This window comes from Gavia stellata, chromosome 2, assembly GCF_030936135.1.
Source record: "Gavia stellata isolate bGavSte3 chromosome 2, bGavSte3.hap2, whole genome shotgun sequence".
Taxonomy (NCBI): domain Eukaryota; kingdom Metazoa; phylum Chordata; class Aves; order Gaviiformes; family Gaviidae; genus Gavia; species Gavia stellata.
Window position 1 is genome coordinate 89,858,565 of NC_082595.1, and position 22,724 is coordinate 89,881,288.

Consider the following 22,724-nt stretch of genomic DNA (forward strand, 5'->3'; position numbering starts at 1 on the left):
GATGACAAAGGCAAGTAGTCCTTCCCAAGAGAAAGAATGATGCACTTATTTTCTGTACTAATGCCGCAAGGCTGTGCTCGGGGCTGCTTCCACTGCTGATGGATGGAGACAGGGTAGAAGATGGAAAGTTTGGCTAGCCAAGTGTTAGCCACCAATATTACAGCTGTTTCAGCACAGCTGATGCTCATGTTCTGGAGAAATTAGAATGGGGGTTTTGTGTCTCTGCTCTAGATATTAATTTTCTTTTTAAATACCACAGTAATGTCCTCATTTTTCTTTGGGTTTTTATATTTTTTAAAAAACCTTGTACCAAGTCACATGTAACATGCAATATTTCAATTGTTTAGGACAGTACAGGATTAGTTTTGGGAAGCTGTTCTACCCAGGCATTTTCTATACCACAAGGTTAACATCATTTTTAAAAATAAAATTAATTAAATTAGAACCTTTGAAAAAAAGAAAATTACACTTCCTTATTTTTTGGAGAACAAAGAAATGGAGATTAAAAAGTAAACAGAACCTAACATATAATAAAACAAATACTGATGACTGTGTATCCTTTCCCTGACCAGCTAGATTTTTGCTTACCTTGTAGAGTAAGAACATGTCAAGGACATAAAATACAGACAATTTTCCATTTTGAATACTGAGAAGATATAATTCTAATAAAAAAGGAAGTACCATTCTTTCAGCTACTTACCTCTTCTTTTCTATCTTCTTGTAGATTGTTGGAGCTAAATAATAGAAATATCTAATTTTTCATTTCGTTTCCATCATCTAATATTCAGCTACTTAGTAAACCTTCTCTAGCCTAAATGTGAGTACCAACAGAGAAGTGTGCTGAATTTAACAACTCTCTTGCAGCCTTTGTGTGAATTTTTAATTGTATTTTATAAAAAATGCGTTGTGTAGAGTATAAAAAACTGTTGTATTCCCCGGAATAATCTACCTGTTTATATGCAACACATGCACTCCATATTTGCTTTCAATTCTGTACTTTGCTGGATCACTTGCAGGGGTAATCAATTCCTCATTTTTGTACCTGACAATCAAGAAAAAATTAACTCATTAATATCAGCTACTATTCACTGCATTAATTCAGTAGATTTTTACATCCTGATATCATTTACTATTATCTGAGCTCTCTCTATAAATCTTCTCTACCTGTATACAGTATTTTCCAGTATGTATGGAGACATACGTATTGGGCCATGAAGGCAAAGGGGGACCATCATTGCAGTGAGAAAGTTCAAAGAGAAGATGTGTGCCCAAACCAGAAAAGCAGGCAGTGAAGTAGAGAGAATATGACACGTGACTTGAACTTTCTGGTCCACTAGCCCTGACACAAGATGGGAAGCAAACTTTGTCTTGCATCACAGTAAAGCACTTCAACACAAACAAGGGAAGCAGCAACAGGATTGTGCCTCAGGCTGGATCTTCACAGTCCAGCCTGGGACTCTCACATATACAGGACAGCCCTTGTCTGATGAGGAGGGCACCTTCAGGGATGTTACACTAATGTCCACCTCAACAGAGGCTGTCACAAAGTGCACACGGATACAGCCCATGGCAACGATGGTGCTATGCAATTTTACCCAGAATTAGCAAGTAGCCTGTGAGCTCTGTGTATTTTGCCATTTGGTACTTCAGCGTCAGGGAACTCAATGGCCAGAAAGACTGGAATGCCTTCCACAGTCTGCCTTCTGAAATACTCGAGTTTGCTTCTCACACTGTACAGGGCCATTCAGCAAGCTGTCCTCCTCCCACTCCTTCCACTGCAGTATCAACTGCTACAATCCAGCACATCTATGAGGATTATAAAGGGGGTTTAACATAGCCATTACATATATGACACTTATCTGTTATGCCATAACTTCCAAATGAAAAAAGCTTAACAACATTTTTAGAGGTCTAGGAAAGGCCAGTCTCTTACCATTGTACAACAGGGGTGGGAAATCCTTGTACAGTGAAGCAAAGGCTCACAGACATCTTTTCCCAGACAGTGTGAGACCTCAGGCGCACTAGAATTTCAGGAGCTCGACTTATAGTTTCCTCAACAGCGTGTCTTTCCAGAGCCATATTTTCTTCTACCTAATAAATACAGGAAATGAAAAGCATCTAGCACCAGACTCAAACGGGGTAGAAGATCTAATCTTAAATCCACAAAATTAAAAGATCACTATTGGTATTTGAAACACAGGCCTAAATTTCAGTATATCTTATCATGCTGCTTGGATAGCAACAAAAAGGTTCAGCACTGTACCATCCTTTGTATAGCAAGTCTATCCAGATGTTCTCTAGCACGGTGCCTGGCTGTATGAATCTCTTTTTCCAAAGCAGACAACTCGCTGGCAAACCGGATCCTTTTCTCTTCACTTGCGTGAGACTTTTGTTCATGAGTCCTGTAGGACAAGAAAAAATAGCAGGTAGGAGTAACCAATATGAAGCTTTAAGATTGTCACTAATACACATTAGGCAGCTGAGGGGCTCTGGAACCATATCAAGAACGTGTAAAATCTAGTTTAGGAATTATTCTTAGAGTCTATCTGCCCATCCTAATGAGCTTGTGAAATGAATATGAATTTTCCTTCATTTTCTTTCACCCTGTATATGTGGTGTCATAGCTTCAAGTCTTGAAAGCTGGCATGGTCATGTTGACATGGTAGTCCACAGTCTTAGTCCTCTGGTAATCAAGATTAAGAACCTGTCTGGCTTCCCTCTGGCCCCTAATTTTCCTTCCCATGGCCACAAGAAGGCAGAAGAGTGAAGGCATGTTTGGTGCCTGTTCACACCCTAGTAAGAGTTGGGCCTTGCTTATGGTGTGCCCTTGGCTCTAGCACCTGGAAGCTCTGCTAGCTCCATGGACTGTATCGGCTAACCTCACCTGAAAGATAGCGACCAAGGAATTCACAAGGATTTGGTGAACTTCTGCATGCAATAAAAAGCTGTCCTTGGACAAGAGTGAGCGGGGAGTATTACAGAAACTACCAGGAAAAGACAACTTTTTGAGAAATTTGTGGGTTGTTCCCTGAAAATCTAACTCCACAGATTTTTCAGAATTCCTAAAAAAAGAACAACTCTTAAATGGTTTTAGGAGGAGCTAGCTCAAGCTCCTGCATTCATGCTGATTTAGTAAGCAGCCTATGCTACTCTTTGCCTTGCTAACAGGAGAAAAGAAGGGAGCTGAATACGAGAAATTTCTAATGTGCTAATGTGGCTGTCATTATAGAATATGGCAAGAGTCTTAAAGCATAACCCAACGTGCCATGAAGCAAATGAGACGACTTGCAGGATATTCAGTGAACAGTAGATCAAGACATTATTTGTCTGGTATTTTAAAAACATTTCTTTGTACCACTTCAATGTACCAGTCTTATTCTGCCATGTATTTTTTTTATATTTATAAAAGTTAAGACAGTTTTAAAAATAATAAATTATAGTATACAAATTAGTTTGATTTTCCTAGAACATTCTGTTTCTAGGATATATATTTCAAAACAATCAAAGTACCAGAACAGTATGGATGTATATGATTTTCACCACACATTTTCCACAAACAAGGCAGAATTCATTCTTGTCATGTAAATTCTTTATGTCTTTGTAGAGCATGGCAGAGAAGAAACAGTCAAATTCACTAACAGGAATATTGCCATCAGCACATTTCTATAGGACTTCATATCAAGGCTGTAACTGAGATGTGACACTAAGCCCTCTTGATATTAAGTGGTGTTCCTCAGGGCTCAGTTTTGGGGCCAGTTTTGTTTAATATATTTATCGATGATCTGGATGAGGGGATTGAGTGCTCCCTCAGTAAGTTTGCATAGGACACCAAGTTGGGAGGGAGTGTTGATGTGCTCGAGGGTCGGAAGGCTCTGCAGAGGGATCTGGACAGGCTGGATGGATGGGCCCAGGCCAATTGTATGCAGTTCAACAAGGCCAAGTGCCGGGTCCTGCACTTTGGCCACAACAACCCCAGGCAACGCTACAGGCTTGGGGACGAGTGGCTGGAAATCTGCCCAGCGGAAAAGGACCTGGGGGTGCTGGTTGACAGCCGGCTGAATATGAGACAGCAGTGTGCCCACTTCTCATCGGCATCCTGGCCTGTATCAGAAACAGTGTGGCCAGCAGGAGCAGGGAGGTGATCATGCCTCTGTACTCGGCGCTGGTGAGGCCACACCTCAAATACTGTGTTCAGTTTTGGGCCCCTCACTACAAGAAAGACATTGAGGTGCTGGAGCATGTCCAGAGAAGGGCGACGAAGCTGGTGAGGGGTCTGGAACACAAGTCTTATGAGGAGCGGCTGAGGGAACTGGGGTTGTTCAGTCTGGAGAAGAGGAGGCTGAGGGGAGACCTTATCGCTCTCTACAATTACCTGAAAGGGGGTTGCAGAGAGGTGGGTGTTGGTCTCTTCTCCCATGTAACTAGCAATAGAATGAGAGGAAATGGCCTCAAGTTGTGCCAGGGGAGGTTTAGACTGGATATTAGGAAAAATTTCTTTACTGAGAGAGTGGTGAAGCATTGGAACAGGCTGCCCAGGGAGGTGGTGGAGTCACCATCACTGGAGGTGTTCAAAAAACGTGTAGATGTGGCACTGCAGGACATGGCTTAGTGGGCATGGTGCTGTTGGGTTGATGCTTAGACTTGATGATCTTACAGGTCTTTTCCAACCTTAATGATTCTGTGATTCTGTAAGGAAGGAACTCAAAATGTTTAAATTGATCCAAACCAGAAATTCAGGAATAGTCGAATAGATCTGTTTGAAAATGAGTTTTGGATCCCAGGCAGATTCTAAATTATTTTGGTTTTAAACCTGTTTTAAGGGTCAGAGTGGGGATTAGGGTAACAACTCTGCGTTGAAATATGAGATTGAAAGTGACACTCAGTCATTTAGTATTCCAGCCAAAATAGATTACTGAAGAACAGTGACAGAGAAGCCTCCAGTCTTGTCAACTCTGAAAAGAGCCCTGGCAAAAGAATGATATTAAACGGGACCAGAGCCACTACACAGGTCAGATGGGACCAACAGAGCTTTACCTTTTCCTGGATTCTTGTATTGCTTCATGAGCCAAGGTGCGTGCCCTCCTGGCACAGAGTCTACATGTCGTTTTCCCCAAGCCAGACGATTCATAATAAGCAGCCTGTCTGGAAGCAGCCCTTCAAATATAAAAGACATTGTTATAACCCAGTAATTCTGGCAAAACATGAACGCACAGAAGTCAAAGAAATTACTTTAAATTATCTGAATACCATGACTGAGCACTGTTCAGTGAGAAACCTACTTTGCATTTCTCACTAACTGCACTAGGGTGCTGATTCTCACTTGTCCTTCAAGGGCTTAATGCCCATCATCTGTCATTGGGGATCATTAGGCATTTTATTTCATTCAGTTCTATTAAATTTATACTTATCTCAGTCTCCAGTCATTCAAGTGCTATGACAGCATTTCAGTGAACCACGAGGGTACCAGCCTGTCTAATACACAAATCACACAGAATCCCTATAACATTGTCTGTTTCAAATATTCCTGCCTTTCTATACTTCACATAACCTTCTGCATAAACTCTCCTCTTTCATAAGGGAAGCTGAACGAACTAGACAGCTAGCTAGGCTAGCTAGGCATCCTAACCACTGAGGAGAGAGTACAGTGGTTCTTAAGAAACTAAGATTCAAAGCTCCAGGCTTTGAGATGCAAAGAATGTGTATCTTGTGGCTAAAATTCTCAGTTTTCACATGAGAGGAGTTAAATCTTTATTTAATTTTTAAAAAGGAATTTGAATGACAAAAACTATAGTTAGGAATAACCAACGTCAGGAGAAGGAATATCCTCATGTCATATGGAAGAATGGGTAAAAATCTGTTTCTATGATTTACAATAAATTTCATGGCAATTTCTCTTAAGTCAGAGTTTCAATTGGACCCTAAAAGGAAGGATTTCCAACTTGGAGGTAGTAAACAGGACAGATACTGAGCTAAAAGGTCTGTGTAGGTGAGTTGCAATGTAGTTAGAAAGTCTAGCTATGCTGGTGGGAGACTATAGACAAGGAGCATCCCAATGGAAAGAAGTGCAAAACTACCATTCTGAATAAATCACAATTTTAGGAGGAGGAGGGGGAAACTAAATATCTTGATTAGAAGACTTGATTACCCAAAATAGAAACCTCTTCTATGCTCCATATGTGAAATATGTGGCACTTACTTCCTTGCCGCATATTCCTCAAGTACATATCTTGTCTGAATGTTGCGATATGACTGATCAAAGTGCTTGTGCCTCCTCTGGTAAAATGGCACCACTACTGACGACATACTTCAGTTTGTTACAGTCAGTAATTCCTGCAGAAAGTGAAATCACATTTAGCCATATATTTCAGACACTTAGGTTTGATATTTTTACATACATACACATATGTAAGTACATGTACAAATGTATAAAATTCCATCAATTTAGGACAAATAGAGCCATCAATGATACACACTGGCACCGCAGGATGTATTTTATTAGCCATGCAGTGAGCCATGGAATCATAGATGATAGAGCTAGAAGATAATTTGTTGGATCATTTTCCTATTCTTGCAGATGTCATTTAACACCTCCACAGAAATTTCCAGGGATGGAAATTTGACAGCTTTTTGGGCATTTTTAGGTGTTTCAGCTCTCTGTTCGTGAAACCTTTTACTTTGTCCCTTGTTGTGATTTATGCTCACTGTTTCTTGTCCAATTCACCATGACAACAAAAAACAGATCGTATTCACCCACTTTTGCAGCAGCCTGTTGAAGATTTTGTTCACATGTCCTTTCAGCTCTCTTGTTTAAACTAAACAAAGTTTGCTCATCCAATCTTTTCTCATGGGTTATTTTTTCTAGACCTCCAATCATTCTGGTTGCCTTCCTGTGGACTTTCTCCAAAGCATGGCATAGTTTGATCATTATTTGGACAGAAGGTTCTCAGGAATGTTCAGGGAGCTCCCAGAAGCAGTGTGGGTGGGAAGAGCATGTTCACCACTGTGTTGGAGTTAAGCAAATTCCCAACCATGGGCGATAAAATAAGCCAGAGGTGCCCACGTACCTTTAGGTTCATTAGAAATATGATGACAACTTCTTGCAAAAGTGGGGAATGTTACCAGCCCTGTCCTGAGTAGGTGCCAGCTTGTGTAACTACAGTCTGCTGAGTAAGTCCCATTTACAGTCTCGGTTGGATGTGAGGCTCTTTACTCCTGGGCCACTTGTCCTAAATGGTGGTGAGGGATTCCAGGGGGCAACTGAACAGCCAACATGATCCCCAAGAGATGGCTGCACTTCAGTGACAAAGGAAGCAATTTCCCAAAACAAAGTCTATAAAGCAGCTTGGGCCAAATCCTGAAGTTTTTAGTCAGGCAGAGTCCTCCAATAACATCTAATTTCCTCCTGAAAGGTAACGGGAGCACCCCCATTGTTATACTCTCATGCAGGGTGCAGCGTGTCAGCTCTGCTCCAGAAGCTGGCGCACAGGCAGAGGCACGGCCTGGGACCCACCTCAGGGCTATCCATGGGAAGTGAAGCAACACTAGCTCATCCAGAGGCCATGTTAAGAGGGTGTCAAGGTCCTGGGGGCAGCAATGGACCTGACTGGCCCTGCCCAGCCTCCTCCGGGGCTCCCCCCACCCTGCCCATGGCCCAGGGCCCCATTTCGTCCCCGGGGCCATCAGCCCTGCCCCAGCAATGCTGCAGCAGGGCCGGTCTCCAGCTCCTCACAGCCCGGCCCTCCCCGGCCATGGGCCCCACCAAGAAGAACCTGCCCATGATGGAAACCCTCAGACCCACACCAAACGTCTGCATTTGTCACAAAAAGTCTCATAAGTAGGCAGCCTCATGACACATATAAAATGAAAGCTCAAACGGATTTGAATAGAAATCTTATAAACTCATTTAGACACAACATGAGTTCCTCTTAATTTCAAACGCGCTGGTACTGACCAGTTTTAGGCTGTGTTCTATTTCCTATCAAATACCTGGAGATATGTGCTTTGGGGACAAAAATGAACAATAACCACGTTAAAATTCAATTAATAACTGTTTTGGGAAAAAAGTGGTTTCTGGTAAAATGACATCTAGTTAAAAATTGAAGAAATTCAGTCACTACGTCATTGTCAACTTTCAAATTCCATGTAATTTTTTTGGTTTCATTAATCTTTTTACTGTGTGAAAAGCACATGCAATCAATGTACTTTAATAAAATATTGCTGAAAATAGGTTTCTAAATGTTTATTACTTATTCTGAAAGCAATTATGCTTTCTGTCACTTAATGGAATTTTTATTAGTATGTCATGTTTTGAAAAATCATTTTGCAAAATCCCCATTTGAGAATTGGAAGCAATGATAAAATTGTTGAAAAATTACAGATATTATCAAGACTTTTGCATGAATTTTTAAAGTGTTACTTGTTTACATTTTTTCTAATTGTATTACTAGCCAGATTGTATTTGCAGAAGAAATCATCTTCTACGTTTCATTGCAGCTATTTATTCTTGAAAAAGGAGAGCTAGATTTCTTATACAACATGTCATATTTTTAGAAAGAAGAATGTAAAATGATTTAATGAAAGAAAGAAATTCTTAGTTTAGCAAGTCACTTGATTTTATGTATTTTTTTGGCGATTTTGTCTGAACTGTATAAAATTAAACCCAAACTAATTAAAAACCCCCCATGTTTCATAGGCTAAGAAATTGAACTTTTAAACATGCTAAAATACCTGTAAATATCACGTTTCCAGCATATAGTATCTACCAACAAAAGGAAATGCTAGTTATTGATTAAGTAGTGTAATAAATTCCAGCTGTGTTTGATTGTTAGTTTCAGGTACTCAAAAGCTGAGTCAGGTGCCCTCAAGTCATGATGTTCTCACATCAGCTAGTTTTACTTTTCCAAGAAAAAGGTCTTTGCAGAAGAAGACAGTATGTATGTTTAATAGCAGATACATCTTATTTTAAAAAGTCATGAGATCTAAAGAGATGAGTTTTTACAATTTATCACCTGAGAGCTGCATCTTCTACATAGCCTATAGTTACCTTTTCAACCCTTTTCCAAGAGATATGAGAATGACAAGTCACACGTTCAGGAATGGGAGCTTTAGGCAAAATACCAGGCACTGCAAGACAAAAATGAAAGAAGTTTACAACATTACTATGGGACGTTAAAGAAATATATTACCACGTTTCTAGAGAAATAAGAAAGTTAACATGACCCAAGTTAGTACAGCATGGCGCAGCGCCTTGCAGAGATGCTAGCTTAATTAGGTGCCCTCATGCAATGCTGGGCTGACATAGACCTATTAACTCATCATACGACACATTATCTTAGTTACATGAACACAGTTACACAGACCAAGAGCAGCCTTGGCTTCTCCTAGTTTTGGTATACCTGCAGGCATCAAATACTGGTTTTATTCCTGTTGTCTAACTGTGTGACTATTGTGCGTATGATATTTGACTTCCCCCTTAGTTCATACGTTAACCGGACAGTTAATGGTATAATGTTCCCTCTTTTCTATTTTTAATTAGCCCTTTCACTTAAATGAAGGTGCAAAGGGCAAACCCATAGATTAAGCTGACTCAGCTGTTAAGTGCTACTCATGTTTACATGTGGCCCAGTTAAATAATACTATGAATTTATCAACGTGCAATTTATGTGTTATGTATATAAGTGCCACTGAGATCTGATACATAAGGGTTGCAGAGTAATGCCCATATGTCTGGATGGATCAAAGTCTGGGTCAGTTTCATTTTTGAGATAGGAGAAAACATCTTTGCCATCTACAGTTCAGCCTTTTCCACTAAATGTAAAACTTACATTTTAATTAGCATATCTTGTTCTATTAAACATCACCTAGGGTTTCTCAATCTTTGGGTTCAGATATTTTTCACATTTACCCAAACACCCTTAGAACAGAAAAAAGCATAGCCATCCACTCCCAGCCTCCACACAAACAATTATCTGAGCTTGTTAGCAGCCAGACTCATTTTGCCTTCTGTTAACACAGAGGGGAGCTGCCTGGCAACAATTCCAAATGTAATAATCATCAGTTAATTACAATGATGCTTGCAGAGTATGTATTTAATACTTAATAGTGCTGCAAAGACAAGTATCTGAAGAGCAAAATCACAGCCCCACTGTAAAACCAGCTTCAGCAGAGTCTACAGAGCATATAGGGTATCCTGAGTTCATAATAAAAGAAGTTTTTATTGTCTTCCTAGGAACAATGTGTTGACTGTTTTCCCAGTTTTCCACTGATACATATTTATGTGACATCTTTGAAATATATACTAATCTTTAGTCAACCTACCACTAACAGGGTTAGGTAAAATTATATGCAAATGACAGCTTAGCCCCACTGAAGTTATCAATTTAGGTGAACCAAGATTTTATTTCTGGCAGTGGCTGGGGACGTAATTATACTAGTAAGTCAATTGGTGGAACTGATCCAAAAGCAAGATGCAGGCAGTGGTCTGGGAGAGGTATTGGGGGAAAAAAACAAAAAATATTTCCCAATGGGAAATTGAAAATTCAACTATAACAAAAAAGGCATAAATAGGCCAAGAGAAAGAGAATTTTCTGGATAATTGTAACAAATTAAAAAGCAAGTCTCAAGTTTTATTCACCAATTTCTGCTGGTATGTGACTGCAAGAGTTACAGAGAACCTGCTGAAACATATGGCCTGTGTGTCACAAACAACCCTTGAACTTCATCCATGTAGATCCTATTAATGTCCCTGGATTTCAAGAAAAAGACCTAGAGTTACAGGACAAGATGGTACTAAAATGTTTAGTCTCTCATCCGACCTTTACTTTTTGGGTGGAACACACTGCTATTGTACTCCTACCTTTTTTTTTATTATTCCTATTTATTTCTATGACTGTAAATGCTGGGGACATCAGAAGGACCTAAACTGCACTAATCTATGTGCTGTATAAACCACTCAGAAGATTATTAAACCCAAACAAAAATATTGCCAGCCAAAATGTCCTTAAGGATTAATGATACAAAACACAGGTGAATTAGACTGTTCAAATCAGTTTACACAAATATACATTTCCACATGCTTAGTAACATGTATATAAAAATTTATACTTGGTCATGAGTAAAAGGCAGAGTTCCCAGGCCAGGATATGCATAGTTTCATGCCATAGTAATACTGATCTGAATAGAAAGCAATAATCTAGGACCACGTGACAAGGGGTCACATTCTTGAGCAGAGAAGCCAAGGGTCTGATATAGACCTTGTTAGTTTGATAAGTGAGTTAAATTAAGATTTAAAGGACAGGCAGTAAATTCTAGCGTGATCATTCACACAGCCTCAGAGAGCAGGCACACAACCAAATAACTTGATGGATGGGATTGACAATTGCCATGGGAAGATAACATGGTTGTGTTCACCATAGATAGACAACTTGCATTCCCATACTCAGGAGGCTCCTGAGCTCATGAGCAATGCACTATACAGCATGTACTTTCTCTGCCTGACCTGTCAATGCTATACCATTCAACATGCACTTCCTTTGCTCATCTCTGTCCTTGTCCTTCTGCAGAAGTGCCAAAAACGATTCACGGGTTCTTGCCTGCCCTCACATAGCCTATCCTCCTCATTCTGGCTGAAAGATCAGTACATCCTGATCCTACGTGCATACCCTCATTATTGATGTTCCTCTGTATCTCATCTTTCTTAAATATCTTTGACCATTTGTATTGACTTGAGGGTTTGTCCTGTTTTTCCCATGACTTAGGCATTGTTTCCTCTACCTGTCTGTAATTCTGCTTGTTCTCCACATTGTTCAAATTTAAGTGTTTTTAGGAAGCCCTGTTTTGCCAATTTATACTTCCATGGTACATTAAAGCCCATGATATTTAGCTGATAAAATATATTTCATTTCATACCACCTATATACCACAATGAAAGATAAAAAGGGAAAAAAAAAAAAAACAAACACCACCTTCTAGTCATCAGTTGCTTTCAATGACCAGTTTAAAGAATTACCATATTGCCTCAGAAAACCTGTGGTCCTTTCCAGATGGTTATGTCAATCCTGTAGAAATTGCAGGAGATAATAACATAAGAACATTTCCCCCCAGGGAAACTTACTTTGGTGGAAATCTTGTAAAACCAGCATGAATCATTATGCAGCTCATAGACACTGCCGTCTAAACCAGAATGGGATGTAGAGGGTCTGGTAACATCTTCCCCGTTTTGGTAATAAACTTTTAAAATGCTATTACGTCTCTCCAGTCTTTTATCTCTCTGTGCATGTGTGTATTTAGATCTTAGACAGAAAATTATGTTCTGTGTATGAAAAAGGATGAACTTAAAAAAACATACAATCTACTGTCATTCTAAGATTCTTCTGTCTTTCCCATTGAAGAGTTTTTTCCTTCTGCATAATGAGAATTCAGCTTTAACTTTTTTGACAACAGAATACAAAAGCTTCTGAAATTAAAAAAGTATATGGAATTCCCATTTGCTTAAAGCATATGGAATTCCGGACATTATTCAGCAAGCTTTGAGATTCCTGGTCTTTTCTTTTCTGACATCTTTAGCTACATCATAGCTGGTCTTACGTTTTACTGATCATACCTCCTTTGTATGGGAGTAGCATTATCCTAGTTTCACAAATCGGTTTTAAACAGAAATCTTGTGGACAACAAGTTCAATCTGGTTCAAATCATCCCCAGAAGTACATGCATTACTCTTCTCATTAAAGCTAAAAATGGAGTTCTCTCATCAATTTCCAGTCATCTGAATGTCCAGCAAAGCAACATTTTCAAGCAGATGATGATGCTGGCCATCACAGATAGGTCTGTTCTTTATTAATAATTTCATATGTTTTGAATGAGTAGACTTTTAACATTACACTATATCAAGTGATTCTGCTTACAAAGAGATACAGTTAGATTAAGCAGTTTAATGCAATCATTTGGCTATGGCACATGTATTATTAGTTGGAATGCACATCTTGACCTTGTAATAATCCCTGAATGGTTTTCTTCACCCTCTAACCATAACAGTTAGTGAGGAGGTAATTTGGAATATACCATGGGTAGGCATGGTCATGGTCGTAGCCACAACCCTTGATGGAGTTAACCACTAGCTATGCTCTGCAGCAAATAGGTATGAGGCAGAGCCATAGGTACCCTTCCCTCAAGTGAGGTCAATGTTGTGGAGGGGAGCACCAGTTCCTGCATTGTTGTGAGTCTAATAAATGTAATTTTGACTTTTCTATGACTCTCATGATGGAAGGGAGTGGAAGCCCCCAGTTTGACTTCTCTTGCCATATCCTTGTTATAAGCTAAACTGTATATAGTCAAGAGAGAGTACTTGTGTAGACACTTCCTTATGAATTCACGATCTTACATAACTGGGAATTAAATTAGGCTGAACTTGGCCACATTGACTTGAAACCTTGCCATCCTAACACTCCAAATGCACAAAAAGTCACAACATGTTCCCATAAAGTTTTAAGATTTCCCTTCACTTGGTGAGTGTACTACATCCCTTCAACTGGACAGCAAGGAATGTGAGACAGTGACATAGTGAAAGTCAGTCACTTCCCATCATCCCAACCTTCATTATCCTTCATTACAATACTTTCATTGGCTCACAGGTATTATCAACACACAGGTGTAGTTTCAAGAGCATGACCATGATTTCCCAAGACTCTATCAATCAGTGGTATTTAGCTGGAATTTTCATGTGGCACAGAACACATTACGTAGGCTAGAGCAATACAAACACCAGAAATGCATCTTCTGAAGACATGTACTTGAAAGTATGGTAGATAAAAGACAGTAGATTTTTTTTGTCCTAGCTACATCCTATTCTTCAGCATGCCAAACAGTTTTGCCATCTACTATTGGATTTATGCTTAATTATTTACGCACATACTTCAGATAAATCATGTTTTGTCTCTTTATACAGTATAAGCACACAAGAAAGTGGCATTACCAATATATGTGCAATTGGAGAAGCACATATACCAATAGAGCTATGAATTGGTATAATGTAGGTCTGTATATGAAGAAAGAAACAGAGGAAACGTAGTACACAATAAAATCAAGCTGACTATGCACAGAATAAAACAATTCTACTTTACTTTTTTGTTTGTCTTTTCATAAAACAATCTGTGTCTTGCTTATACCTTGTTTTCCCCAAGGAAGATAATTTATTTTTTATAGAAAAGCACCCAACACCCTGCCACAATCACTCCCATTTGTTCTGAACAAGAAAAACCTAGATGAAAAATGGACTTACCGAGGGATATAGAAAAATTGCAAAGCAGAGAGGAAGACCAGCCTTTCCCAGCTTAGCAAACTCTGGCTGAGGAAAACAAAAATAATTCCCCTCTCTAAAGGCTACTGCCCCTTCACTCCCATTTAAGGGCAGATGCAATGCTATATTTAGAACTGATCAAGTGATTCTCCCAAAACTGAGTCAGCCTAATAGGCAATAAGGGTGTGATATAAAGGCAGAAGAAAAGCCCTACCCCATACACAGTTTTGTACTGTATTTTAATATAAGATAGACCTCACTCCTAAAAAAAGCAATTGTTACGCTAAAAGTGGATTTTCTTTTCCCAGCAAAACCAAGCACATGGGAAACAGTTCAATGTCAGAAAACGGTTTAAACTTTTTATTCAGAAATAATTGAAGCTTTAAAATGATCAGTAACTTAGAGGACCAGTAAGGAGACGTAAACTCCAGAATCTTATTAGTAGAGATATGAGATCCCCTTGGTGCCTCAGGCTGTAAAATAAGCCTCCCCACTGCCTCCTTAAGAGCTCCCTGGATTTGAGAACACGGCTGCAATATGTGAAGGCATAGCAACTGTATAAAAAGCCTAATAACACGGATTTAAAGAAAGTCCAGTTCCTATTCACCATTTACATCTCCATAATGTCACCAGTCAACCTGAGAGAGATTTCTTTGTGTCTTGTAGGTAAAGTAGGAGGGATTAATATCCATAGAGGCATATACAGGTGGAGAAAAAAACCACAGCCAAAGCATTTGATTCTGTGAGACCCTGATGGTCCCTGATTACTACCAACTTAAATGGAGTTTTGGTGCCTGTAGGGCTCCTAGATTACTATCCAGAAGGTCCAAGGCACTACTGTGGTGGCTCTGACATGTCCAGATGCAATGGGGTAGCAGCACTTGCTCTGCAAAGCTGGGCTCAGTCTCTCTGCCCCGTTCTGGTGGTGTGCATCCCCGTAGGCATTTGTCCCGTGACGTGAACCCATATGAGGGAAGGGAAGGAAGGGTAGGAACTCTGACAAGGCTTTGTGACAAGTATGAAGAAATAATCACATTCCTTTTATTCTGCCTGGAAATAAGGACAACATGTCTGGGAAAACCTGGCTATACGGCAGACTTAATCACACCTCATAACTTGGCCTATAATGACTCAAATATCCAGCGAGTCAGCAAGATACAGTGAGTAGGGAATTCATTGGTATTCAACATATTTGAAAATAACAAGATCTATTTTCAATTTACTTATACAGGAATGGGAGGGATCAAGACCAAAGTCACTAAGTGACAATTAAGATCTTTCAGTGCTCCATATAAGAAACTTTGATATATGAACAATGCTCTTTTAAGTCATGCTTTCTTCTTATGCATACATGTACGGGAAGCAGGGCAAGATGGGGAAAAGCCTTTAACCAATTGCTTCTAATTGCATCTGCAGTATTCATCCAAGTTTCCTAAATAGCTCTGCTAAGGATGTTCCCTACTTATTGTCTAGGGCTACCATTTGCTTGACACAGACTTCTACCTTCCTCTCAACGATCTTAAATTATAACTCAGTCTGACAGAATTAGACCTACAGAGACAGACACAGTGGATTGCCTGCATATGCACTGAGCATAGATGTTGCTTCAGAAGCAGCTGTCAGAGTAATTAGCATGTAATAATCCAGAGCAAACCCACTTTACTTACACAGATCCTTCTTTTCTCTCCTATTGCGTTTTCCTGTGGGAGGTAAGAGGTTGGTTTTCAGGAAAACTTCAAAGTTTTCATTATACTGTCTACTTTTAATTTCTTGTTCTATATTTATTATCCTTAAATAAATGGAGGAAGGTACAGCCTGCTCTGTCTGCCTTTACACTTGAGCTCTCTTCTATTTTAAGTTCTTTCTTCAGGGTGTGGTTGGATATCAAAAATGTGAAAGTGCACTCTGAGGACTGTCGGGAACATGCCATAGGCAAGAACCAGCCATGCAGTGGGGCCAGTCCCAGGTTGTCTCCGGGTAAGTCAATAAATAAATACTCCTTCTCTTCACAGATGTTCACAAAATAGGATAGAAGGGAAAATTGCAATATTGTGTTATTCAGTGGTGTTGAAATTTAGGCAGCAGAGCATCTACCATCCAAAAATTATCCAGCATTTTAATTGTAAAATAATTTGTATTACATTCTCAAACAAATTTCCCCCTGACACTGAAGGTGTCTTCCCCTGATCCCTCCACTTCCCAAATAGAAGTTCTTCCTAAGAGGTGCTTTTTCAAAGCAGAGATTTAGCAGGGTATCAAAAGGATTATTCAAGCACTTAAAACTGAGCATGTGCTAAAATCCTTTAGTGAATGTGGTATTTTAGAATTACCTCTCTATCTTATACCAGTCCCTTGATGTGGGTTGTTTAATTGATACAGGCATAAGTAATGGCTCAACTAATCACGTAAAGGGAAAGACCAAGACCTGAAATGGACCTCAGAAAAAAGATGCATTAGCTGTGTTAGCTACTGGAGGAAACATCAAAACAGTAATGAAATTAAATGTAATGGTGTTAGAACGCTTTTAGCCTGTAAGAGCACCTTAATAGTGGCCTTGTGCTTTTAGCTTTCTCCAGTTCCGAGAAAACTTGATGCATCTTTGTATGGCAGCTTCTGAAGTCTGACGTTGTTAATATGTTAGCTCTCGCCTTCTCCAAATGCTTTTGCATATTTACAGTTTTATATGAATTAAAAGATTGGTAACTAGCAATGAAGTTCCTCATCTCTGCAGCAGTCCTAATTATTCACAAAGCCCTATGGTAAGGTTTCTAAACCATGCTAGAACAATGGATACTGTGCACTGGTGATCATAGAGCAGTCTCTTGGATTTCCTTCACAGCTACCCAGCTCCTAGCATCTCCCTTGGCATTACAAATGATAGACAAAACAATGTATGCAAATTCAACCATATGAAAAATAAATTGTGCTCTTTCCTCAGTTACTGCCTTTGGTCAGAAGTTCAGGATTATCAAGTACAGGGTCCATATATGTACCAAATAGAATGTGTCTTACTCAAAAGGGAATAGAACCACCTGAAAAACTTAATTCAAAAAAATTTTGGAGACAGTGCACATGCTTATGAAGATTAGCTAACAAGAGAACAGTAACAGACGCACTTGACTACTGACAGTGCTGTGAATGTGTTCACACAGCTGAGCACAAATCCCCAAGGCAAAACACACCTGACTGCCTCTTTCAGGTGGGGAGAGAACAACCCCATCGCCGCTCCTGAGAAGCGTGAACACTTATGTCTCTACCTCCTGCTTTCTGCTTATTTTCATTTTTCTTGATGCATTTTCTCTTCCTTGATTAGAACCTTTTTATTTTCCTTTTTGGTGCCCAACTTGCAAGTATTTTAAGTCTGGCTACATGCAGCTGCAAACTGCCAAAAGCTAAAACTACCCCTCCCAGAAATGAGGACAGGCTGTGTGGAGATGACACCATAGAAGAGCCAAGATATTTGGAGAAGGAGAAGGACAAGACACTTGCAACCAAGGGAAGGCTCTGCAGCTCCCAGGAGAGAGGACAATGGCAGCTGCAAAAAACCACTTGCTGGAAGCTGTTCTAAACAGCCAGACAGGCATTTTCAACTGGCGATTCAACAGAGCTATACTGAACTGCATCCAGAACATCAAAGACTTTTTAGTACGAGCCTTTGAACAAATACTAAAATACCTGAATATACAAAATGTTGGGATTTTTTCCCTGCAACATAAGATAAAGTGAATCTCTTAGTAAGTATCCTTATTTATATCTAAGAAGACAAACACACCACTGAATTACAGTGAGTCAATGATTTATAAGAAATTTGAACAGTAATGTGTCACCCTGCTGTCCAAGGACCCACTCTGGAACACATCAGAGTCAGTAGTAAGGTATTATTGACTCAGGAAAGCTCTGCTTCATATCCTTCTTCATTTAATGCCTCTTTAAAAAGTTGACAGAAGGTTAGCTCAGCCACAAACAGAAAATGCAGGGTTCTCTGGTGCAGCAGATTGTTTCAACTACTTGTTTTGTGAGTTACTGCAAGTGGCAACAGGAGTGTATTTTCCACTGCTTTGGACAGCATAAAATACTCTAGAGCTGGTAATGGGCTGACAGTGACACTTTAATTAAAATTGGGGTTTCAGCCAGTGGGAATGCTTATCTAAATACATTTTGCTAAATTTTAGGGTTAGCCAAGCAAATTACAGTCTTTCGCCAGTGACGCGAATTTACAGCTCAGATTTCAAAAGTTAGGGGTTTTTAATTTAATCAAATCTTTTGGAAGTGTTTCTGATAAACCTTAATGAAAACAACAACACTTACTACAGTTTACTAACTGTAGTTAGTTAGACAAACCATACCATAGGAGGCCCCACTAGCAGTATATCAGCTAAGCGGCACCTCTTCATTTACCATTACAATGAGGTCTATTTTTCGACCAACTGCAACGATAAGGACCATAATGATTTTTGTCTTATCCTGGTATATTTATTCAAGTGTCACGCAATATGCTCTGCAGATATCTGCTGTAGACAACAGTTATCTCTAACAACTAATCTCAATGTCAGTAACAACAGATTAAATCTGGACACAACCACAGGTTGTAAGAAGGCAGAGACAGGAGCTAGTTACACTGCAGTCATGTGGCCCAGAGGCTTCACCACCCTGGGAAATGCAGTTGCCTGCATTTGGGACAGCTACAGTCCCAAATCCACCACTGGATAGCACCATGCAATGTCTATTTTAATGCCTTCAGGCTTTAGTAGCTGCCAGCTGTGGGGATTACTGCTCATAACAGCACCTACATACAGGACTCACACAAGACTTAAGCACAGACAGCCCAGTCACAGAATCACAGATGGTTGAGGTTGGGACCTCTGAAGGTCATCTTGTCCAGCCCACCTGCTCAAGCAGGGCCACCAAGAGCGGTTGCCCAAGACCATGTCCGGATGGCTTTTGAATAGCTCCAAGGATGGAAACTACTCAACCTTCTGGGGCACCTGTGCCAGTGCTTGGCCACCCTCACAGTAAAAAAAAAAAAGGGTTTCCTGATGTTCCGAACCTCTTGTATTTCAGTTTGTGCTCACTCCCTTCAGTCCTGTCCCCTCCTCCTCTTGGGCTGGCAAAGACTAAAGGTCACTAATGCAGGCAAACACAAGACTCTCTCCAGGTTCACAAGCACACACACATTTGCTGTCTGGTCACCTATTCTCTCTCTGGTCTAGGTTGGTGCTCACTGCAAACAGATGCATGCACTGCTACATTCATCCCACAGGCATCCCACACCTGTGGGTCTCCCCAATACCTACATGTAGGGTGTAGGGGCACCTACACCCCCGGTCTGACTCCAACAGCTGGCACCCAGTTCACTCATGCCAGTCTTGCCGGTAACTGGCACTCAGTTCGTGCAGCACGCACACACATGGGATGAAGAGTGAGATTACACGGAGAAATAGTTAAGAAAGGTTTTAAAGAAGACAGGACAGACTGCAGTGATCAGATGCAGGGCTCAGTCAGACAAGCGTACTGTACTCACCGTCCCTGTTTTACACAGGACTGGCCCTTTTTATACCCCTTTCTGTCTGTTCCTCTCTTCGTTCCTCCCTGATTCCTTCCCCTATACATTTCTTCATCAGTTTGCACACATCTACCAATTCCCACTCCTCTGGTCCAGCCTTCAGGATCTTCACCCACCCCATTCCAACCCCTCCAGTTAATCTTATCAGTTGCAAAGTCCAGGTTAGTTTTTCTGGACTAGCTCATCAATTACTGTGACTGGCAAGGTTTGTTTCTTCTCATAGTCTCCATTATTGTTTGTTAGGTCTGTGTCTCTGTATGTTTGTTGCCTTCACTTTTTCTTATCAACCTGATTTTAGGTGCTCCTCAATCACATCATCTTGCTGGAATAAGCATTCTCACACTCCACTATCCTTATCAATTAATGCCACTAACCAGGTTTGTTTCTGGTTATTGACTTTGTTATCAATAGTTAGTCAGGTTTTTTGTGTCTGTGTGTTTGGCTCTCCACTTTTCCCTATCATCCCATTTGACATGGTCCTTGGTCAGATAATCTTATAGAAAAAACCATTCTCACACTCCACATATCCTCACACAGATAACATGGAAATTATCTGCTCCTGTTTCACAAGGAAAAAGGAGAAGGAAAGGTAAATAAAAAGTAAATAAAAGATCACATGGCAGATCACTGGCAGGATGAGTCCAATGTGAGAGCTGATGTGAAAACTTCAAACAGTATCAAGTTCAGGCACATCCCACTATTCAAGGTTATTGAACTTTGTGTGGCAGATGCATCAGTTCATGTCACTGAAAGCATGTAGCTATGCTGCGTACGGCTCGTGCCACACATGATATACTATCCAACTTATATATGAACATAAATGTGCTCTAGAGTAATGAGCCTTTTTCTAAATTCCTGGAAGCAGGTGACTCTCATTAGAAAAATGGTAGTGCTTGTTTTCAGGGCTAAATGACTCACATCCACAACAGTTTGAAGGAATGATATAGTGGAGTTCTGACTGGATTTCAATGTAAATGGGCAAGAACTATTGGAAATGCAGCCCAGGCACGATTTTCTTTAGGAATTATAACAGCTGGACCCCTTCATTCCTGTTCCTTGCTACTGCTGGATTTATTTGATTCTTTGGTTGTTACAACCAAAAGGATTCAGTTCACCACAGGTAGGTACAACGAGAAGTGTGCTAAGACTGCCAGTCCCAGGCAGGCCCCAAATTTACACTGTTTTAACAGATAGCATTTGGCATTTTTAGTAACAACAAAGGAAGACACCATTGTATTGCAGAAGTGCCAATGAGTCACACTGATCCTTCTCCAACTACTCTAGTTTCTTCTCCAGGTCTTCAAAAGCAATGCCATAATGCATGAAGCAAAACAACATTTCATTACAGAAAACAGACTGAAGAGTCCTATTTGATTATGCTGTCCCAGCCTCTAACTACTGTTTCTCTCCATGGTCTATATTCTGGTACTTCAAATGAAGCTATAATTGGAGGTCACTAGTTCTCACCATTAGCGCTGCTGCTCCTCAGTTATTGCACAGCTGCAAGCATTCCTGACAGGGAGGTTTTGCTGTATTCTTTGCCCATGCCATTAACTGATTATTTACTCTTCTCACTCTTTGGCATTCAATCGTCACTAAATCAGTCACCCACTAGTGTCCTTGGTCCTCAAGTTAAAGACTCATTTGATTTCGAAGGGTGCTTTAACCCAGATAAAGACTGTAGGATTCCCCACACAAACACTCTTCACATTAAAACGCAGCTTAGACAAGTTACTCATATTTTGTTCTTTTTACTTTTTTTCATAAGTCATCTAGCCTGTGTCTTGTGTCAGATGCTGGGCTTGCTGACTATTCCTCTGCAACTATATTATTGTTACAAGGTAGTATTTACACTGCTGACTGAAAAACTTTTACAGATGTAAGTATATACATTTTGATTCTTACCTTACTGATATCTGAATCAAACACTTTTTCCATTATTCTTAATTTTAATCTGAGGAAGTTATGGGTTCCAGATATACAGATAGTTTGAGATGACAGTAATTTTTTTTTCCACCATGGGCTGTATAGAGCCTGTTTCTTTTATTCTGAATTTCTGTTACAATAAGGCAGCATTATGTACTGCTTTGGATTCTACCGTAACGTATCCTAAATAAAAGGTAGGCAGATTCAGAGAGCTGGAAGACCAAAAAAGGCTTTCTTCCAGCGTAATAAATATCTTGAGGCCCAGGTCACATCAAAGCGTCACAGAATGTAAAGCTTTGAATGCTTAGGACAGCTGTCCTCCCCCCCTGCCTTGGTGGCCTGTCTGGTTACACTTGAACCCAATCCCATCCACTGGCAGTGTTCCCCAAGTGACACAAATACTACAGCAGTGCAAGAGAGGAAAAAACTTGAGCAGAGTGCAGTCGTCAAGATGTCTGGGCGTTTACGACAGGGCAACAACAGCAACATCATAACATCACAGCAACCATTGGGATTGCTAAGGACACCTCAGGGAGTGCCAGATCGTTGCCCCCTCCCTGACAAAGGGACTGATATCAGCTGCTCGGAGTTTCCAATGAGTGGGAACTCTTGAATGGAAAGATAAAGTTTGAGGCCAGAAGAATCATCATGATTACCTTATTTATACCTCACAGTCTATTCACGTTTGCTACTTTCGTGCTGTGACATCATGCAATTAATAAAACGTTCGGTCAAAACAACACTGGCCTGAAGTGCTTGTTCTATGAAAGGAAATCTGTCTTAATTTGGGAATATTCAGAGATTAATTCTTCCCTATTGTTTGTACTTTTCTCCAACTCTTAATCATATTTAGTGTCAAAAATTTGTGCCTTTTTTTCTGGAGTTGGAATTTGCTTTGCATTACCTTCCATCCAGTAGTTCTTACTGGCTTCTCAGATTTAA

General features: G+C 40.1%; 1 protein-coding gene across 1 annotated transcript in view; it reads right to left on the bottom strand.

Moving 5' to 3' along the window:
- The window catches only part of MYOM2 (myomesin 2), an 81,346-nt gene extending 67,001 nt beyond the window's left edge, over positions 1-14,345 (bottom strand). The window contains exons 1-7 of the mRNA XM_059835882.1: positions 14,276-14,345; positions 9,044-9,123; positions 6,197-6,330; positions 5,035-5,154; positions 2,264-2,402; positions 1,934-2,091; positions 950-1,042 (exon numbers count right to left, since the gene is read on the bottom strand). Of these exons, the coding sequence (XP_059691865.1) occupies positions 950-1,042; positions 1,934-2,091; positions 2,264-2,402; positions 5,035-5,154; positions 6,197-6,303 (617 nt within the window). The 5' untranslated portion in view covers positions 6,304-6,330; positions 9,044-9,123; positions 14,276-14,345. The remainder of the gene's footprint in view (positions 1-949; positions 1,043-1,933; positions 2,092-2,263; positions 2,403-5,034; positions 5,155-6,196; positions 6,331-9,043; positions 9,124-14,275) is intronic.
- Between the last annotated feature and the right edge of the window lie 8,379 nt (positions 14,346-22,724).